The sequence below is a fragment of the Marmota monax genome, unplaced genomic scaffold (assembly GCF_021218885.2).
Source record: "Marmota monax isolate L192 unplaced genomic scaffold, Marmota_monax_Labrador192_F-V1.1 WCK01_AAM20220418_F8-fsc00007, whole genome shotgun sequence".
NCBI lineage: Eukaryota > Metazoa > Chordata > Mammalia > Rodentia > Sciuridae > Marmota > Marmota monax.
In genome coordinates, this window is record NW_026692781.1 from 22,763,549 (window position 1) to 22,790,930 (window position 27,382).

The window sequence follows — 27,382 nt, forward strand, 5'->3', positions numbered from 1 at the left end:
CTTGAAAATGTCAATATAGCATTGATGACTGAATTGGAAAGCTTTTGAAATAATCTTACACCAAGGAAAAAATTTTATTAAAGTATAGATTACCAGTTATTTAAAAATACATAAGACAAATATACAAAAGGCAGTATCATACAACTGATTTCTAAACTCAATACTTTTGAAATACAAAACAATGATCACTATCCTGAAAAGTCAGTTTGTTGACAGAGATTGATCTTTAAGTTGGTCAAAAACTCCTTTCACTCAATTTTGTTTATATGTATTACTCAGTTTTTCAGTTTTATCATTTATCAGAACTTTGTTTTTTTGTTTGTTTGTTTCTTTTTTAAATGTGATTGCTTCTCAAGTATAGTTTTTTCTTGCAATTAATGTTAGCAACTATAGGTAACTTCCCTAAGTCACAAGAATTCAATATAATCACTACTCTAAATAGTTACCATTTAGAGTTACCTATACTAAGACTCATGTGTTTAAAGTAAAAATATTAACAAGCAAACTATAGGGGTTGAGAGCAGGACTAAGGAAAGACAATCTTATCTTTTACTACAGACCTGCTAAAACAAAATATCTATTACTTACTTTGGTACTATGGCTAGAGAAGCAGTTACTGCTAGACCACAGGTAGCTACGTAGCTGTCCATTTTATATTTCCTTTTCTAAGGAATGACAGACTTTACCAATTAAGTTTCTTAAACCTAAAAAACAGGCACCTATAAACAACCCTGTACTTTAACTTCTTGAAATAAATTATTTTAACTGGTTTATTAGCAGCCTTGTGTCTGGAAAACCAAGTAAATCTGTTTTGTTCCAAAATTAGAATGCTGACTCAGATGGTATCTTCCAGCATCAGTCATGAAGGTGGACCTTCAAAAACTATGTAATATAATAAATGCAAAAATAATTTCATCTATCAACACATAATACTGAGCCGGCAAAAAAACAAAAACAAAAAACCCCACACTCATAAGATAATTCATAAGAAACTGGTTTGTACAAAATAAGTTTATATCCTCTTACATAAGAGAAATATATATGGTAATAAAAGTAATCTATAATAAACTTATAGAGATGATTCCGATTTACATGTTAAGTCTGCCTAAACTAATTGTCACTGAAGGACTGAAAATTTTCTTTTCCTCATGTCATGTCCATCATTATAATTAAGCCGGTCCTAGTTTCTTACAAATATCTTACTTCCTTGGATTTATCTACTACACCCTCACTATACTGCAATTAACTTATACGCTGGGCCTGCCCAGCCTGCCTATAAAGCCTTTCTTCCAAAATATACCAGATGTATTAAACAGAGGCATCATTTAGTAGGATTCTGCACTTCAAGACAACATCTAAAGAACCAGCAATTGGTCCTCTGATGTAGATACCTCTCATTTCACATTATCACAGAAACAGTGCAGTTTACCAACTACTCCTTCCTTACAGGAAACTCAGTAGCTGTAAAAATTTTGTTCAGTTTCAAACATTTCAATACTTATTAATTCCAAAGATCCGAACACCATGTAGTTGGGGCATTTTGGGAATAAGCACACTCAGAAGAGAAGCTGTGTTTAGGATGAAGTGAGTTGAATCATACTTCGTATAGAAACTTGCCAGAAAATATCTGTTGAGATAAAAGTCAAGAATACATGTAACATCCAAAAATGAAATTATTTAGAATTTTAAAAAATTAAAAGGTAGAAAAAAGGCCACCAAACACAAATACCTAAAAGTAAAACCATTTTGGATCACTAAAATAAAAATTTTAATTTAGGTCCAAGTTTATTTTAGATTGGTATTTAAAAGTGTGTTTAGTGGTGATGCACATTTTGCATTTCTGTAATTATGTTAAATACATTTAATAGAATACACTGCAATTTAGCAGAAGCTTAAAGTGGAAAGCTTTCAAAATAGGTTGCATATGCCCTCAGAGACTTCAAATGTAGTTTTGTATTTATGTATATATTTCTGGATCCAAAGCATCCATCATGGTCTCAAAGGGTTTTGTGACTCACCAAAATGTTAAGAATCACTATTGTAAACCTTTGAAAAATTAGGGTTTTGGTAGTACAATTCAGTATCTTTGAAAGAAATAAATAACTGGTTGTCCTTTTGATGTTCTCATTTTTGTACTATAGTTGAACAGGTCTATAATCAATCCAACTGGAAACCTGAAAGTTACTGTTGTAAAATTACAACTGTTTTGCTATAACTAAACACATGCACACAGTCAGACATTTAACCATCCGAGAATTTGTTTTAATAAGTGTAAACCACCTTTAAGACCATAAAATGAGCCCAGAACATCTAGTTTTACCCAAGGATATAAAGAGTGCAAATATATCCTCTGGCTACAAAGAGCACTCTCACATTGATAGAATGTGAATCAACATAATGCCTTACTTGATCAAAACTAAGAATTTAGTTTCCATATAGTTGTCAGTCTAATTACTTTCAGAGAACATAGGAAAGTATTCTAATAGCCTCTCCTCTATTGTCATTCGTTTCTCCTCAGGGAAGAGACATATATAACATGGTCAAAAGAACAGCTATATCCAAATATGTCTGAAAACATCAGACAACTGTATACATCATCACCAGAACTGTTTAGACTGAAAAATTCTACATCTATTTCAAAAGTAGCCAGAAAATTCTTTCTTGAGTAAACCATATTCTTTGATTTTTGCTTTATATTGTTTCTTCCCACTTTCATAGACTTTGAAGACTATTTTTATACTTCCTTCACAGAATAAAACAGGGTTATCAGTTGCATTTAGTAAGCACATTTGATTTGCTGTCATCATTATAGGTTTAATCTATAACCTGATAGGCTGAAATAAATTTAGTGTATCTTATCATACTATTAGCCTATGTACCTGGTGTTTTAATGAAACCTAATTGTGTGTGTAGATTATATGAAAATTATCTGATTCTTAAAAAAATATAAATGCATTAAAAATAAGCCTAAAAGCATTTATTTACTAATGGATCTATTGGAGACCTGAGTTAGAAGATAGATATTTAGGGTTGATTGTGGGCTCTTGATTCCAAATAACTGCAAGATCTTTAGCACAGTCATACATTTGAATATTTCTCCTGCCCCTCTAATACTGAGGCTTGAACCCAGAGGCCCACTACCATTGAGTCATACCACCAGCCCTTTCTTTGTATTTTGAGACAGGGTCTTGCTAAGTTGCCAAGGCTAACCTTGAACTTGCTATCCTCCTGTGTATCAGCATCCCAAGGTCACTGAGATTATAGGCATGCACCACAGTGCCCAACAGAATCTGTTTCTTTATCTAAAAATCTGGAATAACACTGTATGTCACACCTACCTGACAAATTACAATCAAATATGAAGATTGGAAAGCACTCTGAAAAGTACTGGGGCTAGGGATATATAGCTCTGTGATAGAGCACATGCCTAGAATACGTAAGTTTCGGGGTTACATCCTCTGCACCACACACAAAAAATAAATAAAAAATAAAAAATAAAATAAAAATAAAATCAATGCTATAAAGATGGTTTCAATGTTGTTTCTTTAGTTATGTAAGGAATTTAATCAGAATAGCTGAAATCATACCTGTGAGTCAAAAAAATATTTTAAGAAATTATTTGACTGTTTTCATGATAGTTATTATTACATATATTAAGTACAATTCTTGGGGCTGAGGTTGTGGCTCAGTGCTAGAGCACTTACCTTGCATGCATGGGGCACTGGGTTCAATTCTCAGCACCACATTAAAAAATAAATAAAGGTATTGTGTCCATCTATAACTAAAAATTAAAAAAAAAAAAAAAAAAAAAGATACAATTCTTGGGGCTACTGAGGTTTTCAAGAATGGCCAAAGTCACATAGCTTGAAAACAACAGACCCAAATCTCAAATTTAGGACTAAAACAACCTTTATTTTTATTCTTAATATTTATTTCAGTTAGGCCATACAGACATTTTTCTTTTGAGGTTAATTCCTGCCCTCTTGCCTCCCAGTACTGGGGATTAACTCAGGAGCACTCTCCCACTGATCTACATTCCCAGCCTGTTTTACTTTTTATCTCTAAATAGGGTCTTACTAAAATTGCTGAGGCTGGCCTCAAACCTGCAATCCTCTTGCCTTAGCCTCCCAAGTTATTGGTTTTATAGGCATGTGCCACTGTGCTTGACTTTTGAGGTTTAAGAGTCATAACTAAACCAATTCAAAGTTCCTATAAAATGCTATAAATGTAAAGAAACCCATGACTTTATGATCAGTTTATTCCTTCACTTGAAAATGTAATCCCTACTTAAACATCTATCCAAATCTATGACTCTTTAAATCTAGCTTAAAAAATTCCATCACCTCCTGAAAGTCTTTCCACCTACCCCAGACTACACTGATTCCATCATGGATATAGCATTATGTCTGAATTCTGTGGTAAAGTGTTAATTAAGACATATGTGAACCTATTTATTATGTGCAAGACACTGAGTTTGGGATTCAAAGCAATCTATGTACTTATACACTCTTAGAAGGCAAAAAAAAAAAAAAAAGTGTATATACAATTTTGCCAGTTGTATCTAAGGTGAGGTGGGGGCAAAACAGAAGAGCTTGCTTAACCACGTGAGAGTGGGTGGGGATAAAATATTTAGATAAATGGAAAATGAGGTAGAAAGGATTGTATGGAAAGCCCTGATATCAAATAATAAGAGAAAATCAGATACAAGATACAAAATTAAGATAGCTCACAAATAGATATTATCTTATTTATCTCTCATAGCATCAAGTTAGGTATCTTTAGCTAGAATTTTATACGTGAGCAGACTAAGCTGAATAAATGGAAGACACAGGATTCAAGTCAGGTCCGTCCTACATGCAAAGCCCAGAATTTCTTTTTCTAAACTATATTTTCTTCTCCCAAAGAATTTGAAGATCCAAATAAGGCTGGGTTGCCATTGAAATTCTTCTGATCTTCTAAATTACTGTTTAGTGAGATTAATCTGATAGTGCAGTACGGGATATGATCATGTGTTTAATTTTCTTATATGAAACTTAAGGACATGTTTTAAACTACATATCCTAGAATGTCTACGTATACTGAAGAACATGTAATGTCTCCAAATGTACTAACTGAAGTGAAAATTGCTTTATCATCAACTTGTTAAATAACTTGCCTGTGCCTTACACCACAACTGAGGTACTTACTTATTGATAGAAGTTTTCAACAAAATATTTTGTTTCTAACTCTAATTCAATCTGATAAATGGACAACTTCCTATTACCCAATCTTCTTTATACTTATATATTTCTGCCACTTACAGAATTATTGGAGAAATTGTGAAAAACTTCCGTGAAGATGTAAACTGTACTCCATAGTCCAGTTGTTCCCAATGAGTTAGGAGCCTTGCTTTACCTTGGTCAGGAGTTTCAAAAGGTGTTCCTTTTACTGCATGCAAAAATACATACATCCCCTGAAAAACAAGCAAGGTGATATATAACCAATAACAAATACAAAATTTGTCCTAGTGAGTTAAGGGTAAAGCTGGTTCCAGGGTATCTATGAGTGTATGATTTTATTGAACAGTTCAAATTTTAAGATTTCATAACCAATTAAAGACTCTGGCCAGTTTCTGCATGGCAAATAAAACTTTCTGAGATATAGAAATATTATTGGATGAAAATCAGTAAAAGATTAATCCAAAGTAACTTATTTTCATAAAGTTGAAGATAAAAGTATCATCAGGGTAGTTTCACATCATTACAGTTAGGTTATCTAACACCTTTCCTAGAAACAGGATTACCTTTTTCCAAATGTATAGGGAAACTTTTCTTCAATGTTATATTAGTAAATCTGATGATACTTACCTCTGCTTTAGTAGTTATCTTCCATAGCAACAAAGATGGTTTGATGTAATAAGTATAATGTTCAACTCAATTCCCTTTTAAAATCACCACTGTGCCTCTATGGTGTTTCTTTTGAAGTCAGGTTTTAAAAAATTAGAGAAAAACATATTTGGTATTGGGGGTTGATCCCAGGGGCGCTTTACTACTGAGCTACATCTCCAGTCCTTTTTATTATTTACTTTAAAAGAGGGTCTTGTTGAGTTGCTGACCATGAGTTATTGTGCTCGGCTAGTAAAACACACTGCTAAGAGCTATTCTGACTATATATTTTTCACATCTAATTTTGTAGTAAATAGCAAAAACAATGTATACTCGATTTGGTTTCATTGAGATTATGATGCTAATTTATACTGATAAGTAGTCCTTTATTCATTTCACAATCACTGTTTGAGGCACTAGTAAGAGCATAAAGCCTAAATATTATTATGAAATTGTTTTCCCTTTACAAGCCATGATATGAAGTCATTTTTTTCTACTTCAACTTTTAAGAAATATATAGAAAAAAATGTTTTGCGATTTTATATTGAACCAGATTAAAAGAACTGTATCTTTCAAAGCTTGGTTGGCTTCATAGTATTAACTAGCTGTAAAACACCTAACCTATGGAGGAAAGAACTCAGGCTTCGTTGAAGTCCACAAACACTTAATGGTGACTTGTGTGTGTAAGACACATAACACGTATGCACATATGAGATTCAACAAGACTTGTCTCCAGCCTTGAAAAAACATTCAGTCTTCTAAGGGATGCTAAGGAAAAAAACACACACAAAACAACTAGAAGGTAAGGCGGACACTGCTATCAAAAGCCCCACCAGAGTACTCGGGAAATACAGAAGGAAAGGACTGTTTCTGTGGCAGAAGCCTTGATGCTACCCTGTCAACTACCTCATTGTTGATGGTTCAGCTCAAATGAAAACTCCTTAGTGAAACCCTCAGTAGTAATAATTAACCACCTGTTTATGTGCTTGCATAGAATTTCACTGAAAATACTTTTATTGCAGCACACTATATTGTGTGAAGAGTTGTTTGTGTAATGTTTGTTTTCCCATTAACCTGAATACTTCAGGAAAAAGGGCTAGTACCGGCAAGTATTAGATATATTGGAAGACAAGATTAATCCAAGACCTGTTTGTGCTATAAGCACTAGGAAACCATTTTTATAAGGGCTTTAAAGGAAACAATGAAGCAGAAAGTATGTGCCTTCAAATTCTCTTGTGATTCCAAAACAGTATGTTTGATTATATATCTTCTACCCCAATATGTTTAAAAGTTCTCATATAGAAAAGAGAATATTTATTTCATGGCTAGTCCTTAATCAAATAAAGAGAATTCTTTCATTTTTAAGGCTAATAATTTTGTGAAGCATTAAAATATCATGCTGGGCGTTATAGCACTGTATAAAAAGAATCACTAGGTTTCTATTATATGGTTCAGAGAGGTAAATATATTTTTCTGCTGGGTGCAATAATTAGGTTTGTTTTCCCATGTTTAAAAGCATTCAACATGCATTTCACATTTTTAATTGGTTTAATGTAAGCTATCTTCAAAGGAAACTTAAAATTCAGAGTCATGTAATTGCTACATCTGTGGGTGGCTGAGTTAGGTGAACTAATAATAAATCAGAAGTTTGCTTTCCTACATGGTGTCAATTGCTTATTTGTTCATGACCATATACTATGCCTCAATTCAAGTTAATCAACTTGAAAACAAGGAGTATGGGGAGAGGGAATAACTTCTAAAATACATTTAAGACATGTGCCATTTTAAAAGGGAAAATTCTAGGCCAGCCATGGGAACTTAGCAAGACCCTGACTCATAACAGAATTTTAAAAAAGGATTAGCTCAGTGGTAGAGAGCCCTAGTTCAATCCCTAGCACTTCCAAAAACAAAAAACAAACAAAAAAACTCCACAAAAGAGGCAATAAACTACTATTTACTACTAATTATGAAACTATGATAAATAGGTGATAATAGAATGTAGAGATGTATAGATTTCTGAAAGAGGTAAACCTGAATAGTCTTCAACAGAAATCAGGCAAGAAGGATAGGAAAGTATTAAAAAACAGAGCTGAAGCCAAACCAAAGAAGTGAGAGCAAGTTGATTTCCTTTATTGCCAGAGTTTAGAGATGGTGAAGACTGTATTTAGAGATGGTTAAGGCCGAGTCCCTTTCTTGCCTTTACACTCTTATTAACTTGTATTAGATGCTGCGCAAAGAACTTTGGATTTTACCATATATGCAATGGAGAATCCCTGAAGGACTTGAGAGTGTACCTTGACAGTGAAAAAGAATAAAATGTGGGTTCAGGGTGTAGCTCAGTGGCAGAGTGCCTGCCTAGTATGTGTGAGGCCCTGGGTCAATGGCTGTTACCAGAGATTTAAAAAAAAAAAAAAAAAAAAGAATACCTAAAATGCAGACATGAATTTTAAAAACATTTCTCTGCCACAGTGGCATAGAGGAGGGTAGAGGAGCACCAACAATAATTTTACAGGAGTAATTTACCTGAGGAAAAAAATGAGGGTGTGGGGATATAGCCGACAGTAAAGCAGAAAGACAGGAAGGGTTCTGACCAAAAGGATAGGGAAAATAAAAGAAAATGAGGACCACATATCCTGGTTTGCATAGGACAGTTCTGATTTACACCTATTCTCTTGGAGTAGTTATTACTAGAGCTCCCTTTTATTCTTAAAACAGTTTCAGTCTGAATGATACATTATATCAATTGCTTTACCATTGACATTCAGCTGTCTGGCTGGTTTATCTGGCAGACCCTGATGTCTCTAGATAAGATTAATAACAATCAGAAATCAAGAATATGATGAGTTTAGATGGTACTTTTTTTGGTTTATGATGCATAGTGATCTGGTAATATGCATTTGAGCATCATTAGTCTACATGTAGAAACTCAAAATATGGGTAGATGAAGTAATCTAGATAGAATATATAGCACAAGAGATAAAAAAAAAAAAAGGATCAGCAATATTTATGAAAAGAAAAGAGAACATATAAATAATGACTGAGAAGGAAATCAGAAATATACCTTAGAGAAAGTGAGCCCATAGAAGCCAAGGAAGAGTTTCAATAAAAAGAGGGTAACAGTGTCAAATATTTCACAGAAGTGAAAACCAGTGTTCACTGGGTGTTATGGCATGTGCCTCTAGTCCTAGCTACTAGGAAAGCTGAGGTAGAAGGAGGATCACCTGAGCCTAGAGAATTTGGAACCAGTCTTTGCAACACAGTATTTGTTTGTAAGAACCATGTCTTACAAATACACACAACAGTGTTTGACCTACTAAGGTCTATCACATAAAACGGACTAAATGAATATTCACCTATCATTTTCACCAGCATGTCACCCTTGACCCCCTTTGGTCAATTTCAAGTATACTCCAGAAAAATGTAAAATAAATGTTAATTTTTAAAAATCTATTTCTTCTACATTTTTCTTATTGTTCTGAGTTCTTCATTTTAAAAATATCTTTAAACAGTTCATTTGTATTCAATTAAACTTCTCTATTAACTTTATTTTTCTTTCATTCTACTTCATTAAGGCATTAAAGACAAGAAAAGTCACTATCAAGATTGTTGTGTGAGTGGGTTTTGGTTTTTAACAAGCAAATTCCAGGGCTGCCAGGGCTGCATTAATATGATCAGTAGAGTCAAATTTCTGATACTTTGTAGAGCTAATACAATACAGTTAATATACAGAGAGAGTGAGAACAAATACAGTGAAGGCATCATAAGATGCTAAACATGATTAAGCTTAAAATCTCTACTGAAACAAGAAAGTATATGTACACAATTTAGAAAGATTTAAGAAGGATTAAAATAAAAGATTTTAATTGGATTGTAGGTAACCAAAAATCACAATTGCTTCTGAAATACTCTGGTTGATTGACAGATTCTATACAAACAATAGGAGGAAAAGCCCACTTAGAAGAAAGGTCCAATGTTAAAGTGTGGTAGAAAAAAATAAAATCCTATCCCAGATTATAATTCTTCAAAACTGACACTTATACACTACAAACTACTGAATTGTACAATTTTTTTATAGTGTAGGGGATGAACTATACATTCTAAATAGGTGAATTTTATAGTATATGAACTATATCTTTATAAATCTGTTAGAACACACTAAGTTGTTGGTTTACGGGTGTAGCTCAATGGTACAGGACTTGCTTAGGATGCTCAAGACCCTGGGTTTGATCCCCAGCACAGCCAGAAAACAAAAAACTAAACAAAACAACCCTACAACAAGAAAAACCCACAAAATACTATCCATGTTTTTCTTTGTAACGTATTAAGTACATTCATGTTGTTATGGAACCAGAACCTCTTTCATCTTGCAAAATTAAAACTGACCCATTAGACAATAAATCCCCATTCCCTCTTCCCCTTAGCCTCTGGCAACCACTCTCTCTTAAGATTTTAAGTGTTTATAATAAGGTGAAATTCTTACCAGATTATGTATAATATTTGTTAAGGTCCAAGCAACAGGAACACTGAAGAAAGGAATGCTGAGTAAGACAATATGGAGCAAGCCAACTCCCAATGCATATGTCAGCCACATACCCCGGCTGTTCATTACACGGGTATTTGGATTCACTTCACTGTGGGCAACTCCAACATTCATGTTTGCTCTGAAGAGAAAAAATAAACAGTGATATAGCTGGAAATCTAAATACTCCTAATTCTGACACAATGAAATATTACCAGGATTACTTTTCCTTGTTATTCTGAAATAGAACACACACCCTCCAAAATGTGCTACTTGCAGATGCTGGTATAGGCAGCAAAGAAGCTTTAATATCTTACTTAACGGTAAGATAAACAAGACTTATTTTTATGGTTCCCTTTCCTAAAACTTGTCTTCTAAGATGTCAGTTTTAGTGAATGAAATAATGGACAGGAAAACTCAAACTTAAAAGAGAAATGTCTATTTTTTTTTTTTTACATTATGAGCACAGTTAAGCCATGAGCTAAATTTACCAACAGAATAAACATTAAAAAAAAGAAAAAGGGGGGAAAAAAAAAAGAACCGACATAGCCAGTCTGTTCTGAGTAGTGAGATGCTTATATCTAATGTAATGTTGTACCCATGCAGTAGTCAATGAGTTCAAAGCACTCCTTTTTGAGTACTGAACCTGGAAAGAACATGTTGATATAATGTGTAAAATTTATGTGGTCAGGGATAGGTTTGTTTCTCAATTTTGTGACACACTAGATTTAAAAAAGCAATAAATCTTTCTTCCGAATATTTCAATAACTCTAAAACTTTAGTTTTTCTTCCTTTTTTGAAAGTTTTCCCTTCCTCTTTTATATTCAAAATAAACACCAAAGTAAAAAATGACAGTAGCCCTCAGTCATTTTAATTATGTTTACTTAGGTCTAAGAATTCCTTAAACAATATCAAATTGTCCTAAAGAATATCTATTAGAAGTCTAAGAAGGGGGGAAATGGGGTTAGATTACATTTTAAGAACCCCCCATTAAAAATATACATTGACTCTTTTTTACTACAGAGCTAGCAAAGAGGAATTTTTTCATAACCATATCCTAGCAAGTGTTTCTGGAATATAATGTCCTTTTACTCTGTCAAGATCTATGGAATAGGCATCAAGGCTTAAGGTGATGAAAGTTAGTTACACTAAGACAAAAGTTAGTTTCGTGTGTAAATATTTCTTCTACTATAAAAACCCATCATTTATGGTACCTTATTTTTAAATTTTATAAATTGTACTTAGAACATGACTTAAGATAGTTTTCCCAATTTCCACACTGTCTTCGCAAACAATTTTCGAAGGAGGCCTAAAATTCACATGTCAGCGGCAGGCAAAGCTGGGGTGGTACTGATCCTACTTCAGTTCGGAAACCATTGCCAGCAGGTGTGCCGCGCCTCTCGACTGCCCGCAGACGATGACTTCTCAGACAGTGAAGAGACTCTCAGCTCTGTCCAGGCCTTTGGCGAGGGCGACGCGCAGCGGCCCGCATTGGAACTCCCCAGCCTACCAGACAGCCCCGGGAAGCCTCCAGGCGGGTGGAAACCCCCACCCTGACTTCGTTGTCGCGTCGCACCTCCTGTCACGGCCACGGCACAACAGCAAGGGTTTGAGGGAGAGTACCTACGGCCGCTTAGCCGGCAGGGCCGGGCAGAGCGCCCCGGGTGCAGCCCGGGCCCCTCTCCACGTAGTAGATCCTGGGCCTCCAGAAGCTCGCTCCCAGCCAAGACAACAGCACAGCCCCACGCGCTGGTATCCACTTACCCGCAGCCCGGTTCCCGGCGGCCGGCACGGCGCAAGAGTAACCCAGCGGCAACCTCAGCTTACGCTCACGCTACGAAAGCCAAGTCTGCCCCAGCGCGGCGCGGCGCGTGCCGACGCCGTCCTAGCGCACTCACCGCCAGGGGATTGGCCGCCAGCAGCGCCAGTCCCGCCTCCCCGGGCAAGGCGGGACTAAGAGGCGCGCGGTGCCCTTCCCGCAGCACGCGTGCGCTAAGGGCTAGCGGGGCAACTCTAGTGGACGGGCCTGGGTTCCGCGAGGGACGCTGGCTGCTTGCCGCTGGTGGATGGTAATTGCCTACCTTGCGCGAGCTGGAAGACAGTGTCTTGTGCCTAATGGGCATTAGTTCTGATATACTGGTAGGCTCGACGGTTCCCTCTCCTCGATTTGTCTTAGTCGGAGCGTGAGCGCAGCAGGCCGCGGTGGGCGCCTCCTCCAGGGGCGGGAAGTGGGTGTAGCGGAGCTGGGCGCCTCAGTGCCTTGCTTTGAATTTTGTTGCAGTGCATTTCCCAAACCTTCTTGGGTACAGGTTTTATAAATTGTTTCCTAGCAGAAAATTTAATCCACCACAGCCGTAACTAGTCTTGCAAGCGAGTGTGACGTATTATAACGTAATTTGGTGACCTGCAAGGGGTACAGGTAAAGTCTTCATTTAATCCTTATTTTTGCCGATGTCTTTCGGCGTTTATCTCTATTGAGAACGGGCACCAGTGTTACATCCTGAGGAAATGTGGATACCAAAAACTGATCTTATTTGAGGAGTGAGAGGAAACTTGATTAGTTTTTGGAATCGTCTTTGAAATCAAATTTCCTTTACCTTCGCAGTATGTAAAGCTTGTGATTTTCGTTGCTGAAATATTTCAGAAACATTTCAGAGTTGATTTTGGAGAACGTTGGTTATCTGTATGTAAATATTTTGTATTTCTGTTGGTTCTGTGAAAACAATTGGGTTAGATTTATTTTGTTCTTTAAATAATTTGTGTTCTCCTTAAAATCTGTGAATTCTCTGATCTCTACTTTTCTTTCTGTAGTCCTTAACTGACTTTCCTGGTCCTCAGCTCTTTATGAGTATTCAGTTTTCCTCTCAACACAAATGAACGACTGACTATCCTGACATTCTCAGACATTCTATTCTATTCTATGCTGTGACTTGGAAGCCTGACACCAACCCTTCTACTTTTAAAAAGAGGTCATTTGATACACATGGTAGAATGCTACATTCTAGGGACAAGTGATTATAAAAACTACATCCTTAAAGCACTCTGAACCTGGAGGAAGGGACAAACAAATAGAATAATTTGGGATGAGTTTGAGTTAAAAATAAAGAAAAGGTATTACAGAGGAAGAAATGTCTAATTTACTGGTGATTGAAGGGAGTAGGAGTTGGAACAGAAAAGAAAGGCTTTCTTGAGGATACTTAACCCAAATCTGTAAGACTGATTATCCTCTTAGGAAGAAGGAACCCTGTGAGCTAAGGGAGTGAGTTTACTATGTTTAGAGAGACAAATTGTGTAGGAGGACTCGCCTTGGGAATGGTGGGATGAGATAAGAAAGGTAGATAAAGATCCAGTTATTAAGGAGTTTGGATTTAATCTAGTTAGTGGTTGGAAATCTTATAAAAATTTTAAGGTAGCAATGTGATGAAATTTAAATGAAAAATAAATAATGGAAGGTTGATATTTGAGTCACAGTATTAATTAGGTGACAACTATAGTAGGTCAGAGGAGAAATGTTGAGCTGGTGAACAGTCAGTATGCAGAAGATTATTTTGAGAAATATTTAGAAAGTAGGATAGATAGGACTGGATGCCAGGTGGTAGAGGGTGAGAATTGCTATGATGTCTTTAATTTCTAAATTTTGTTTTGTGTGTCTGGATGGAAAGTCTACAGTGGAACTGTCCTTTGAAGTTAAACATGCCAGAGTGTCCATCTGCCTTGGACACTCTGGCATATAATAGTGGTGTGATCTTGAGCAATATATCAAGCCTTTAAGTCTCATTTGTAATGGAAGAATAATAATATATGAGGGTATATTGTGAGGATTAAATGAAATAATGTATATGAAGTTTTTATGTTAGCTCTTCTTATTATTACAAACAAAATATAGGAAGAAAGTTCATTAGAGAAAGATTATGAGATTGTTTGGGGGCATAATAAGTTTAGGTTGCCTCCAGATTATCTAAATGATGGTATTTAGAAAGTAGGTGAATCAGCCCTGGAGTCCAGAAAAAAAAAAAAATTGTTAGACGTTTGGGTGGATCAGGGAATAACATGGAGCCAGTTTAAAATTAAGTATGAGGTGTAAGCTCACTAGTGGATCACTTGTATGTTATGCACAAGACCCTCGGTTTGATCCCCAGCACCACAAAAAAAGAAAAAGTAAATAAAATCAAGCATATCTAGGGAAGGTAATGGTGACTTGATGGGAAGGGGGACACCATTTTAATGTTTATATTGGTGCAGGAAGAATGCTGATAAAATTACTTTCTTAGGTCTTTGGGATTTTCAAACTAAGGTAGAAGATTTTTTAACCCAATTCTAAATGATTAGCCACTACGTTACACAGTGTAGCTCTATACTCTTAGACTTGGGGCCATTTTAAAGCTTTGGAAGAGGAGAGAAAGTGCCTTTTGTTTTGGATAGCACTAATTTGTGTGAATGTTATGATAATGGAGCTGCCTAATTGTTCTGTGTTTGTCCACCAGATGAGATGACTAACTAAGCTTCCAACCCTGGAGAGCCACAAAAGATCATTGAGAAGTAGCTATTCATAGCTGCTTCTCTTAAAACTGTGTTCTCCAAAACTAAATCAAATGTATAGATTAATTAGATAGTAATTGTTAGTATTAAAAAATTCCAGCATTTCTTTACATAATGATTTCTTGTCATAATACTGTACATTTTAAGCCCTTACCATTTTATATATGCTGTCTAATTTGATCCTTACAATAAGTCATGAGGCGTTATCTCTCTTTTTACAAATGAATTATTTTTACAGAGGAATTTAAGTGATTTGCTTCTGTTGATGTGTAAGAAGATGAATCCCAAGACCTATTTGTTTTTTTGCTGTTTGTCTTCGGTCTGTTAGTTTTTCTGCTGTGCCAATTAGTATTGCCTTATGTTTGTAAAATATACTTATGAATTTTTGACTATTTAACACCCTCAAAACCCAATATGTTACCTTTTTTCCCAGACATACATCTCTTAAAATCTTGCTGTTATAATGCCTATACTCCATTTTTTGTTGAGTTACTGATACTTATTTTACATTCTTCCTTTATGTGGCTTATTTATCTTACATTGCCTGAGAAGGAATTTTAAATGTATTTTTTTTTCATTGCTATTTTGTTTGGAACTAGATTCCTTAGAATGAAATCATCATATGAGCATGTATCTAGTCATGCTAAATTAAGAAAATACTAGGGTTCCTTCATCTCCTTTTTTTTTTTTTTTTTTTGATCTAAGAAAAACCTTAACTCTTTGGAGAAGTTGGATGTTGTCAAGCTAGTATTTATTTTCCTATATATATATATTTTTTTTTTCTGAAATTAGGCAGTAAGGCAGGAGCAAAGCTCCCTCCCTGCATGTTTTAAATATGGAATTTCCATTAAAGATTTTTGAGGTGTTTTGTTTGTTTGAGCAAAGGGTTTTATAGCTAAAACATGGATCTGCATGTAGTATCAGCATATAATGGATCTTGGATTCCAACACAAGATTTGAGCTTTATCTCTTATCATCTTTGTGCTGCCAAATGATTAGAATGATGTTTTAGGCAGAGTAATGTGGAGGGTAGTTATGGTAGCTATCTGACATATATGGGATCTGACTAGTTCAGATTAATGGTAATCCTAGACAGCCTAACTCCAAAAAAGCTCACTGGTTAAAAAGGCATTAAGTCTTTAACATATATGGGTGAGAAATCATGTTTAAATTAAACTGCTGTTAAACTATGTGATTGACTGTAATTCTCACATTGCAAAGTGACAGGACCACTTACTCATTTCTAGCCAGGCAGATCATACATTATACTCATTATAGCACAATTGCTGTTCTCTTTCTTCATTTATTACCATAGTGTGATTTACCAAATATTTACATTTAAGAAATATTTTCAGAACACATTTGTCTCCACGATTCCAGTGTGCCTTCAGTGATTTGTAATGAGTATGAACCAGGGCATACTTGATATATAGACACTTAAGGAAATAAAAATTTCTAACTTACAAGAAATCACTAGGCCCAGTCAATCTCTCAGGCTTTTCTTTTTAACCTCTGTCAACCTAAAACACAAAACAAAACAAAACAAACAAACAAAAAAAAACAACAGCAACAACAGCAATAAGATCCAGTGATTCTCTAATATTTATTTGGGAATATCATTGCCAAATTTATATTTATATGGGAATAGTGGTAATAGCAGAGAAAAAGAGAAATGTAGATAGCAATTACAGCAACACAAAATGCTGGGAAAAATAAGAAAAACAATTTGCTCATAATGTGGATTTTTTTTTTTTTAATCCATGTGTTGCAAAAATTACATGAAGATTTTAAACAGCTCTTGGAGCAGGTATTTGTGAGTTAGAATAGAAAGTAGCAGTGAGGGAAAGAGCATAGGTACCTTTTTATTCCCCATGCCAGTAAGAAATTATGAACTTATAATAAAAGTATAATAAGCCTGTCTTGTCTTTTATTTAGGATAAGGGGTCAATTTTGCCCTATTCTATATGTCTACATCTATGACTATCTATGTTTCAATGTATATTTGTCTGTATCTGATCATGTACATAGGTATCCATAGGGGTAAAGATATAGAAAGCAGATGTAGAATTATTTTAATCAAAGATTAAATAGCATTTCTTATTTCCTTTCAAAATAGTCAAGCAGCCTGAAAAGCAATAGGAAAAAAAAAGGCAAAGGGATTTCAGTTAATACTGCATTTTCATGATCCATTAATATTTATTTCTGTAAGAAACAATGTAAAACAAATATCTTGTCTTCTGATATTTAGGACTCATTTGGGGATGATTATGAACAACAGCTTTAACTTCACAGTTGGAAATGTTGCAAACTACGATCTCCTGCTTTCAGGGCACTTAGATGCAATTAATACCAAGACCAACAAATGAAATAAAGTAATAGAAGAGAATACCTTAGAAAAGCTAAATATGTTACATGCTAAAAGTGCTACAGAAGTGACAATTTAAGGAGAACTATAAAATCCATCTTTTTCCTCACCACTGAGAGTACAATCCCATTTTCTATTAGTATTGAAAATGGCTCAAGTCCCTCCACATAAAAAATAAAATGATTTCTGCTTAGGTTTTTGAAACTGCTTTGGTCATTTTGGGGGGCGGGGTGGGTACTAGGGATTGAACTCGGGGGCACTTAAGCACTGAGCCATATCCCCAGTCCTATTTTATATTTTAGAGACAGTGTCGCACTGAGTTGCTTAGTGCATCGCTATTGCTAAGGCTGGCTTTGAATTTTTGATCCTCCTACCTCAGCCTCCTGAGACACTGGGATTACAGGTATGTGCCACTGCACCCAGTTTGGTCATTTATTTATAAGAGGTAATAAGATTACCTATCAATAGAGGAAGTTTTGAATGACTTGCCTGTATTTAAGTCTCAGCTATGCCTCTTAATTAAATGACCTTGTACAAGTTTTCTTCTCTGTGCTTCAGTAGTAGTATAAAATGCAGATGATTGAATAACACCTATTTCAGAGTGTATTGGTATAAGCTGGGCATGGTGATGCACACCTATAATCCTAGAGGTTTGAGAGGCTAAGGCAGGAGGATCAAGAATTCAAAGCCAGCTTCAACAATTTAGTGAGATCCTAAGCAATTTAGCAAGACCCGGTCTCAAAATATAAAAAGTACTGGGGATGATATGGCTCAGTGGTTATGTGCCTCTGGGTTCAATCTCTGGTACCCTCCCAATAAAGAAAATGTTATTGGTATGAAATAAATCATTTAATACTGCATATGCTTTAAATAGAGCCTGGCATACAGTAAGGCTAAATAACTGTGAGCTGTTATTACTATTATTGTTATTTTTATTACTTCTATTAGTATTGTTTAACAATTCTTATTTTTATTTTTTTTTTTTTTCTTCATTTTTTTTTTCAATTCTTATTTTTATAACTTGCATTTTTATCTTCTAGCTATTCTGCTAAGCATTAGAATGAAACAGTTGCCTGCAGCAACAGTTCGTCTCCTTTCAAGTTCTCAGATAATCACTTCAGTAGTCAGTGTTGTAAAAGAACTCATTGAAAACTCCTTGGATGCTGGTGCTACAAGCATAGATGTGAAACTGGTGAGTTTTCTTGAAAGATACTAAGAAAGGAGCTTTGTAGATCTTTCCTTCTTTCTTTGTGCCAGCAAATTACACATAGGATATTTGTCCTAAGAGCAAGTTCCTAAAATTGAATTTTTATTCAAGTCAATAATATAGTAACACTGAAGGAAATTATAATAAAACATGTATTTCAGGACTCAGTCACCTAAAACATCCTTTTAATGTTAGTATTTTCTAATATTTCTCTTTGGTTATTCTTGTTTACTTCTTTCATATATTCCTCTTTGCATTTTATTTTCCCACCTAATTTTGTTTCAAAACCATTCCCATTATTACTTTAATTTTGGCATTTTAAGTGCTGCATATTAAAATCATTAAATTAATATGCCTTGGAACATTCGTTATGATTTTTTGCATTGTTTACATGCTCATTTCCCCTACTCTAAATTGCAAGTTCATAGTAGTAAGCTATATTTTATTCATTTTTGTGTCCTTTATAACTAGCCAGTTCCTAGCACTTTTTAGGAAAGTAAATAAATTTCTTTGAATGTTTGAATACTTTTTTAAAAATCTCTTAATTATCGGATATTTGTGTTATTTCTAGTATTTTGGCATTATAAATAATGTTGATTATAATATCAACATTATAGGAAAGGGATTTTATCTTTTTATATGACTTTATATATGACAGATTTTGCTTAACAATCAATCTTAGGGAGGTAAATAAATATCTTGTTCTTTTTTTTTTGTCTCTAAAACATGTATCCTGTTTTTAATTGTCTCTGGAAGAAAAATAATTGTTCATTATAGTTATGTAATTGTGGTGTTCATTTTGACATATTCACAAATTCATTGTAGAAAAGGATTTATTGTAGGAAAGAGATCTAATCTTATCAGATAAGATTCTATGATATATCTATAAAACCTGAATATAAATACTGTTTATTGGTAAATAAATACTGTTTATTGGTAAATAAATAGTAATAGATTGGTAAACTATTACTACACCCATTTTACAGATAGTAAATGTTCTGTTTTTTAGTTTTTTAGTTATAGATGGACACAATACCTTTATTTTTGAATGTGGTGCTGAGGATCAAACCCAGTGCTAGGCAAGTGCTCTACCACTGAGCCACAATCCCAGCCCAGAGAGTAAATGTTCTGAAAAATAGTAATGGAGCTAAAATTGGAATTCAGTCTTTCTGATTCATTCAATATCTTTCCTCTATACTAGTGGTTCTCACAGTGTTTGGGTGAATCAGATTAAATTAGAAGATTTGTTAGATAACGGGCTCTACTTCTGAGACTTGTGATTCTTGGAGGGGCTTGAGAATTTGCATTTCTAACAAATTTCTAGTTGAAGCTAATGCTACTATATAAGCTTTCTAACAAGTTTCTAGTTGCTACTGATGCTGCTATAGAATTGCTCTTCTATATCAAACCTGTATTGGGTTTTTAAATAATACCCTATAAACTTTATAAACATGAAAAAATGTATATCAAGTTAAACCCAAAAAAGACAATTTATTTTTCTTAAGCATTTCATATAATCAGTTTAGTCTGATTAGAGTACAATTGATAATAACCAAATAGGATTATATCTTTATATATGACAGATTTTGCTTAAGAATCAATTTTAGGCAGGTAAACAAATATCGTGTTCTTTTTTTTGTTTGTTTGTTTCTAAAACATGTATTTTATTCTTAATTGTCTCTGGAAGAAAAATAATTGTTCATTATAGTTAGTAATTGTGGTATTCATTTTGACATTTACAAATTCATATAACATAATTTGCTACATTTCAATTACCAGTACTTTCCCTTTCCTTCCCTTACCCTTTTCCCTGATCTCTTTCCTTTACTGGTCTTTCTTCTATTAACTTTTTTTTCAATTGATACATTATAGTTGTACATAAAAATGGAATTCATTGTGTATATTAATATGTATATACCATAATTTAGTAGAATTCCACAGTTCCTTCCCTTTCCCATCCTTCTTCTCTCTGCCTTGATCCCTTTCTTCTAATCTACTCTTCTCTTTTCTATTTTTATGAGATCCTCTTTTTAAAAAAATATCTTATTTCTCTCTAGGTGTTTTCATTTCTAGTCTTGTAAGGATTCTTTATACTGCTTTCCAGAGTGTTTGTACTAATTTGCAGTCCCACCAACAATGCATGAGTATACCTTTCCCTCCACATTCTAGTCCACATTTGTAGTAATTTGTATTTTTAATGATTGCCATTCTAACTGGAATAAAATCTAACTAAGATAAAATCTCAGCATAGTTTTGATTTGCATTTCCCTCATTGCTAAAGATGTTGAATATTTTATCATATATTTGTTGGCTATTTATATTTCTTCTTTTCAGACATGTCTCTTTAGTTCATTTGCCTATTTATCACCTGAGTTTTTTGTTTTTTATAAATATAGATTATTAAACATAATTTATTAGAAATACCCGTGATAGTGAAACAAGTCAAAGAACCATTAAAGATCAGACTGTCCTTTTATTTTATAGTCAATTTCAGTCTAGAGAAAACAAGGGATTTATTCATGTACCATAATTAGTAGAACTGAAGACTTTAAATTCTTCTTTCCATAGTGTGAATGAATGAGCTGGGTGCCACCACTCAGACCTGTTCCAGACCAACCTGGGCAACTTGGTAGACTGTGCAGCAATTTGGCAAGACTGTCTCAAAACTTAAAAAAAGGATTGGGGATGTAGCTCAGTGGTAAAGAGCCCTTGAGTTCTGGCCTCAGTACCAAAAAACAAAAAGACCAAATTATTTGATTTGTGTTTGTTTCTAAATATGATCACAGTTTAATGTTTTTATATATTAAAAGTGTTTTTAACTTTGTAGGAGAACTATGGATTTGATAAAATTGAGGTTCGAGACAATGGTGAGGGTATCAAGGCTATTGATGCACCTGTAATGGCAGTGAAGTACTACACCTCAAAAATAAACAGTCATGAAGATCTGGAAAATTTGACAACCTATGGTTTTCGTGGGGAAGCCTTGGGGTCAATTTGTTGTGTTGCTGAGGTAAGGTCATTTATATTATAGACAATTTTAGTATTACATAATAACAGAATATTAGAATTAAGAGACATCTAATCCAGTACTTGGAAAAGATGTAAAATTTCTTACATTTTATATTAAGGTATATTTAACATAAAGTATTACCATTTTAAGCATTTTTAAGTGTGCAGCTAAGTAGCATCAAATACATTCACAGTGTTATATACCCATCAACACTACCATCTGCAGAATTTTTCATCATCCTAAACTGATTCTCAGTACCCATTAAAGAATGATTCCCTTTTCCTTTTTCCCATCCTCTAATAACCACTATCTTGCTTTCTGTCTATGAATTAAATGTTCAGATACCTTATATATATGGAATCATACTGTATTTGTCCTTTTTTTGTCTCACCTAATATAATATAATAATGTCTGCAAGGATAATGTCTTCAAGGTTTGTGAACATTGTGACATGTATCAAAATTTTGTGTGTATATCACATTTATATCCATTCATCTGTAGGTGGATACTTAGGTTACTTTCACCTTTTGACTTTTATGGATAATGTTGCTCTTAACATGGGTGTACAAACATTTGTTCAAGTTTCTGCCTTCACATCTTTTGGGTATACACATAGAAGTGGGTTTGCAGTGTCATGGTAATTCTATCCATATTCTTTGAGGAACAGCATTGTGTATTTTGCAATGTTAATACTTACTAGAGGAAAATGTTTAGTAGCCCTTTGGCTTGGAAAAGATGTATTTTAAAAGTTAAAGATACTTATCTATAGGATTTTTTAGTCATCATCATAGTAAAGCATATTGTGAATCTTTTTTTAATATTTATTTTTTAGTTGTAGTTGGACACAATATCTTTATTTTATTTATTTGTTTTTATGTGGTGTTGAGGTTTGAACCCAAGGCTTTGCATGTGCTAAGTGAGTGCTCTACCGCTGACACAACCCCAGCCCACAATGTGAATCTTTAAAAGTAGTAGTTTATGGTACTTTTCCCTACATCTCCTTCATCATGAAACTCTTATTAAGAAGAATATTGGGCTGGGGATGTGGCTCAAGCGGTAGCACGCTCGCCTGGCATGCGCATGGCCCGGGTTCGATCCTCAACACCACATACAAACAAAGATGTTGTGTCCACCGAAAACTAAAAAATAAATATTAAAATTCTCTCTCTCTCTCTCTCTCTCTCTTTAAAAAAAAAAAAAGAAGTATATTACTGGGCTGGGGTTGTGGCTCAGTGGTACAGTGTTCACCTAGCATGCGTGAGGCACTGGGTTCAATCGTCAGCACTACATAAAAATAAAATAAAGGTATTGTGTCCACCTATAGCTAAAAAATAAATACTAAAAAAAAAAAAGAAGCAGCATATTACTGTTATTTGTTTTTTCAGTACTGGGCATTGAACCCAGGGCCTTATACATGCCAGGCAAGTATTCTACCAGTAGAGCTACATTCCTAGTTCATATTACTGTGTTTTTGTTTGTTTGTTGCTCTATGGAACCCACACTGGAAGTTCCACTTTGGTCACTACAGATAATGAGGTTGAATCTAGAGGTGTGAATTAGCTTATTCTAAACTATAGATATCTAGGGGCAGATTGGATACTAGAACTTTACTCTTCTGACTGCTGGTTAGGTTTTTGTAATGTTTACAAACCCCTTAGTTCAGTGCCTGACACATTCAGTTGTATCATACCAATTGTATTACACTTCCTCTGTCCCAGATTTTATAACTAGTTTGTGGCAAAACTTTTCTATAACCTTGATCTCTGCATTTCTATGTGTCTTATTTGTGTTTGGTTACCTGACTTTACTAGTTTCTTTATGCTATACTGTTACTCTGTGGCTGGTGGTCTCTGTTTTATTGTGTGACAGTATCTTTACGCCAGTAAAGGTGACAGGGCGATTATGAGGGTCTGTTTGTGTAATTTTTGAGGTTTGCCTAGTTGTGTTTAAGATGAAATATCTTATTTAGATGAGAATGGCCATGTGTAGTAAAATGATAGCGTTTGATAACTATTGTTTAGGAAAAGTGGTATGGACATGACATATTGTTGCTGTCTTTTGTTCTGGTTTTTGGGCATGTGTTTAGTAGCCTGATCTTCTCAGCAGTGATGTGTTCTCCAGATTCATGTGGTCCTTTCTTTGGCCTTCTGCCTTTGAAGTGCTGGCATAGTTTAGGTTTTCTCCATTTTTTGTGAATAGGGTCCTAGCTAGGTATACACTTTCTCTTTGACTTTGGGGCTCTATAAGGTATTGTCTTAAGTAGACCAGAAAAATGTCAGAGATGGTACAGTTTAAGTGGGAGATTTGGCTGTTGTAGCATAGTAGACAAAGTTCTGTCCCTTGTTGGCAGCCAGATGTTCAGTTTTCCATAAAATAAGAAATCCTTAAGTGTGCTCATAAAACCTCTACCCAAAATCTAGCACACCATGTGCTTCTTTATCTTACTTAACACTTGCTTTATTTAGAATTCACTGAACCTTCAAATAGATTTTGGAGAAAAAAAAAGAGGAGGGTACATCTGCATATTGCCCATCTTTCTCATCAGAGAACTTATATGGGAACCTGTAGCCCTGGGTCTTGTACATAAAGTTAGTTTTTAAAATGGAGGTTCTTTGAACCTCCCAGTACTGGTACTGTTGTTTGAGTTTCTTGTGACTATTTTAGAACATAAATATTGATATACATGTAGTTTAGCTGTTGTAAAAACTGGCAGATATCTTTTAAGTGTTATTTTGGTAGAGTATTGTTAGAAAAGATAATTTGGCACATCTATGTTTTATTCTAAAAGATACATTTACGCTTTCAGAGACAAAATCAGACATAACCAATTTTGCCTGCTAGATGGCAGCACTACACTTAGTCTTTATAAATATGTTTTACATGAGCTGTGTAATTTATCCAGATTTTCACTGTAGTTCTGATTTTACACTGCAGATTTGCAAGTTTTGCCCATGAGTCATTTTATCTTGTTTTTGTATGTGATTACTTAAGCCAACTTGACATCTGTGTTTATCAATTTTGTCTTATTTTTGAGGTATTAAAGTGTTATTGAATAATAACTTTTAGAGTAATTTTGCTCATTAGAATCATAAAAGAATTGTCAAAGTATCACAATAATAGAAAACTAAACTTTTTAAAGAAAGTTTGCAGTTTCCACATTGCAGTGCAAAACATTTGTTTATATTTAAAAATATTAATAGGATTTCACAGAATTCTCTTTCTTTGAAATCTTTGAGGAAACTACACAGGTGTGTGTGTGTGTGTGTGTGTGCGCGCGCCACACACAGTAAATTTTTGCATATATACTCAAGATTAAGATAAAGGTTGTTATCAGCACCCTAGAAAGTTCTCTCAGGTCCCCTCCCTGTCAGTATCTCAGAAGAATCCACTATTCTGACCTCTGTAAACACAGATTAGTTCTGCCTGTTTTTGAACTTGATATAAATGGAATCTTGAGGCATGTATTATTTTGTCACAGTTTTTTGATGATGATTTAGGTTTGATTGTACCTGAAAGATAAAGGAAAGATATAATTGGAAGCGACCCTGGTAGGACTAATAGACCATAGTGCACTGCCCAGATCCCCAACTTTAGTACTGGTTACTATAAAGAATACTGAGTGAGTGTTCACAACTGAATTTCCATTTGGAGTTTGCCCTTGCTTCACTGAAGAGAGTTACCTTATCCAGGTCATGCAGAGCAACCTACATCCAGTAACTATTTTGGTTCCAGTTCAGGATAGCTCTGCCCTATTCCCGCAAGTGATCACTCAGAGTACTCCTCAGTAAACATCTGTTCACTACTCTGTGTCCCCAAATCTTCATGGGTAAGCCTACCTACAGTTTAGGTGTTCTCTGGCTCAGTGTCTTTATATTACTGATGAGGAAACTGGGGTGTGGTGAGGCCAAATGCCAAATCTTTGTACCACAACTTCAAAATATCCTCTAATAATCATTTAACTAACATTTGATTGTCTCCTATATGTGCAGGGTGCTGTGCTAGGTAGTTTATTTCAGAGAAGCTGTGTGCAGTGAAGTAAACGTAACATGAAAATTGTGACCTATTCAGAGACCCATAGTATCTACATGGCTAAGCTAAGAATACAGTTTCAATTTCATGCCTCTCAGAACTGAGATCTTGCCTTCTTACCAGCATGGTTAGAAAGGGAATTATAAGTTTAAAACTTAAAAGTTTTAACCTTTTGAGGGAAAATGTTCACTTTCTAAACTTGCTATTCTTCGTCATTCAGAAAGAAATAAGGTTTCATGTATAAAAATTGCTTATTTCTATTTGTTTAGTACAGTACTGGGTCTGCTACTGATCTTCATCTCTAGTCTTTTTTATTTTTTTTATTTTGAGACAGGGTCTTCCTAAGTTGCCCAGGTTTTCCCAGAACTTTCAATATTTTAAAGGCTCTGGTTTATTTTGAAATTTTGTAGATAGAATTACAGTTACATAATAAAAATTAGTGATTTGGTTATTTTGTCTACTAAATTATTTGATGTAGATAATTAGGTAATTTTAAAGTCTTATGTTTGTAAACCATCCAAGGTTCAATAGATTGATAATATATAACTGGTATATAGTTTTGTCATATTGTTAAATGACTCTCAACTTGAATTTCAGTTGTTAAATTTACTTTTTTAGATGATTTTACATGTTAATATTTTAAATTATAAAAAGGGAAGTGAAGTTAGTCTCCCAGCAAAACTAGAAATATGAAGTGCACCTAATTCTGTTGTGTTTTCTTTTTTGCTATGGTGGATGTCAAACCCAGGGACTTGTGCATGTTAGCAAGTGCTCTGCCATGGAACTATACCTCCAGCCTGCTAATTCTGTATCCTTTATTTATATACATGACAAAAATAAGCAGTTTTCCCAATTCATCAATTTTAAAATAACTTCCAGTTTCAGACTTTAACAGACCAAAGGAGTAAAGCACTTCTTTTTACATTTGCAGAGTGAACTATTAATATTTAAAAATTAAATTGCTTCTTCTGTAACCTATGATGAATGTTTCAGTTACTGACACAAATTGGCTAATTTTTTTTAAATCGTATCAATAAGCATAACTTCTTGAAATTTGTGGTTGATAGAAAAATAATTTTGAGATATTTGTCATTCTTCACTGTTAGCATAACGATTGGAATGAACTGGAAGTCGTGAAACTTCTGTTCATAGAAATTTTTGTAAGGACTTTTTTGTATATGTTCTTCCTTTTACATAATAAAACATACTCCTTTTAGGTTGATATTATAAATACATTATATAAATTATGCTTTTCTATCCACGTTTAAGAAACTTGTTTAATTTTTTGAACTAGATTTTGAATGAAAACTAACTTATACCTTTGTTTTAGGAAGAAATAGAATAGTTTTGCATTGTTTTCTGAAAATCAGATCAAGCTGAACCTAGGAATCAGAGTTCTAATTCTAAATCCCAAGTGTTTGAATAAGAGATTTGGCCAAATGCATAAAATGGACTAACTTTTCATACAGTCATTTTTTTCCTCCATCGATAAAGTAAGGATAATGAATTGAGGATAAAAAAAATACTACATATTAAACTATCTTGACTGTTGTCACGTATCATGCAAATGAAAGTTATTTTTACTTTGGACTTCAATGTGAAGAGCAGTATACAGCTTTATCATCCAGGTGATGATTTGCTTATTCTCTTCATCTGTCTGTAGTATTTCACCTTATCATCCAAAGTTTACATAGACTTCTCCATATTTTGGGGAAATTCTTTCTGAAAATTCATAGCCATTCATAGATAAATTCTAATTTTCACCAAAGTTCTTCATTTTTTTGCATGAAGTTTGTTTTTTTTAAAATTCAGGATAGCACAGGATCTGTAGGTTTGATTTTGTTATACA

The 27,382-nt window shown here is 34.3% G+C and overlaps 2 protein-coding genes across 9 annotated transcripts in view; one reads left to right on the forward strand and one right to left on the reverse strand.

Moving 5' to 3' along the window:
* Positions 1–50: 50 nt before the first annotated feature.
* Positions 51–12,290, reverse strand: Ormdl1 (ORMDL sphingolipid biosynthesis regulator 1). Of its 2 annotated transcripts, none has more exons than XM_046447254.2 (4): positions 12,148–12,290; positions 10,345–10,525; positions 5,301–5,452; positions 51–1,627 (listed from the first exon to the last, which is right to left on the reverse strand). In XM_046447254.2, the coding sequence occupies exons 2-4, from the start codon at positions 10,516–10,518 to the stop codon at positions 1,492–1,494; spliced, it is 462 nt and encodes a 153-aa protein (XP_046303210.1). In that variant the 5' UTR covers positions 10,519–10,525; positions 12,148–12,290; the 3' UTR covers positions 51–1,491. The 2 variants fall into 2 exon arrangements, with proteins under 2 accessions (XP_046303210.1, XP_058436310.1); XM_058580327.1 differs by lacking the exons at positions 51–1,627; positions 12,148–12,290 and adding exons at positions 1,635–3,781; positions 12,011–12,133.
* Positions 12,291–12,344: 54 nt separating this feature from the next.
* Pms1 (PMS1 homolog 1, mismatch repair system component) overlaps positions 12,345–27,382 on the forward strand; it is a 128,684-nt gene continuing 113,646 nt past the window's right edge. For 4 of the 7 annotated variants that reach the window (XR_009227035.1, XR_009227036.1, XM_058580323.1 and 1 more), the window contains exons 1-3: positions 12,345–12,452; positions 18,328–18,479; positions 21,322–21,504. Coding sequence is in view for 4 of the 7 variants with exons in the window: in XM_058580323.1 (XP_058436306.1) it covers positions 18,348–18,479; positions 21,322–21,504 (315 nt within the window). In the remaining 3 variants the exon portion in view is untranslated. Of the gene's footprint in view, positions 12,523–12,559; positions 12,803–18,327; positions 18,480–21,321; positions 21,505–27,382 lie in introns of those variants that run through there. The other 3 variants (XM_058580324.1, XM_058580325.1, XM_046447246.2) reach the window with 3 other exon arrangements.

What these genes read in the sequence shown, in the direction of transcription:
- Ormdl1 (XM_058580327.1), bottom strand. Translation starts at nt 10,518, where the DNA reads ATGAATGTTGGAGTTGCCCACAGTGAAGTGAATCCAAATACCCGTGTA. An exon ending in CAAATATTATACATAATCTG is followed by an intron (nt 5,453 to 10,344) that starts GTAAGAATTTCA and finishes CTTGTTTTTCAG; the next exon opens with GGGATGTATGTATTTTTGCA. An exon ending in ACAATTTCTCCAATAATTCT is followed by an intron (nt 3,782 to 5,300) that starts GTAAGTGGCAGA and finishes TTTAATTTTTAG; the next exon opens with TTATAGATGGACACAATACC.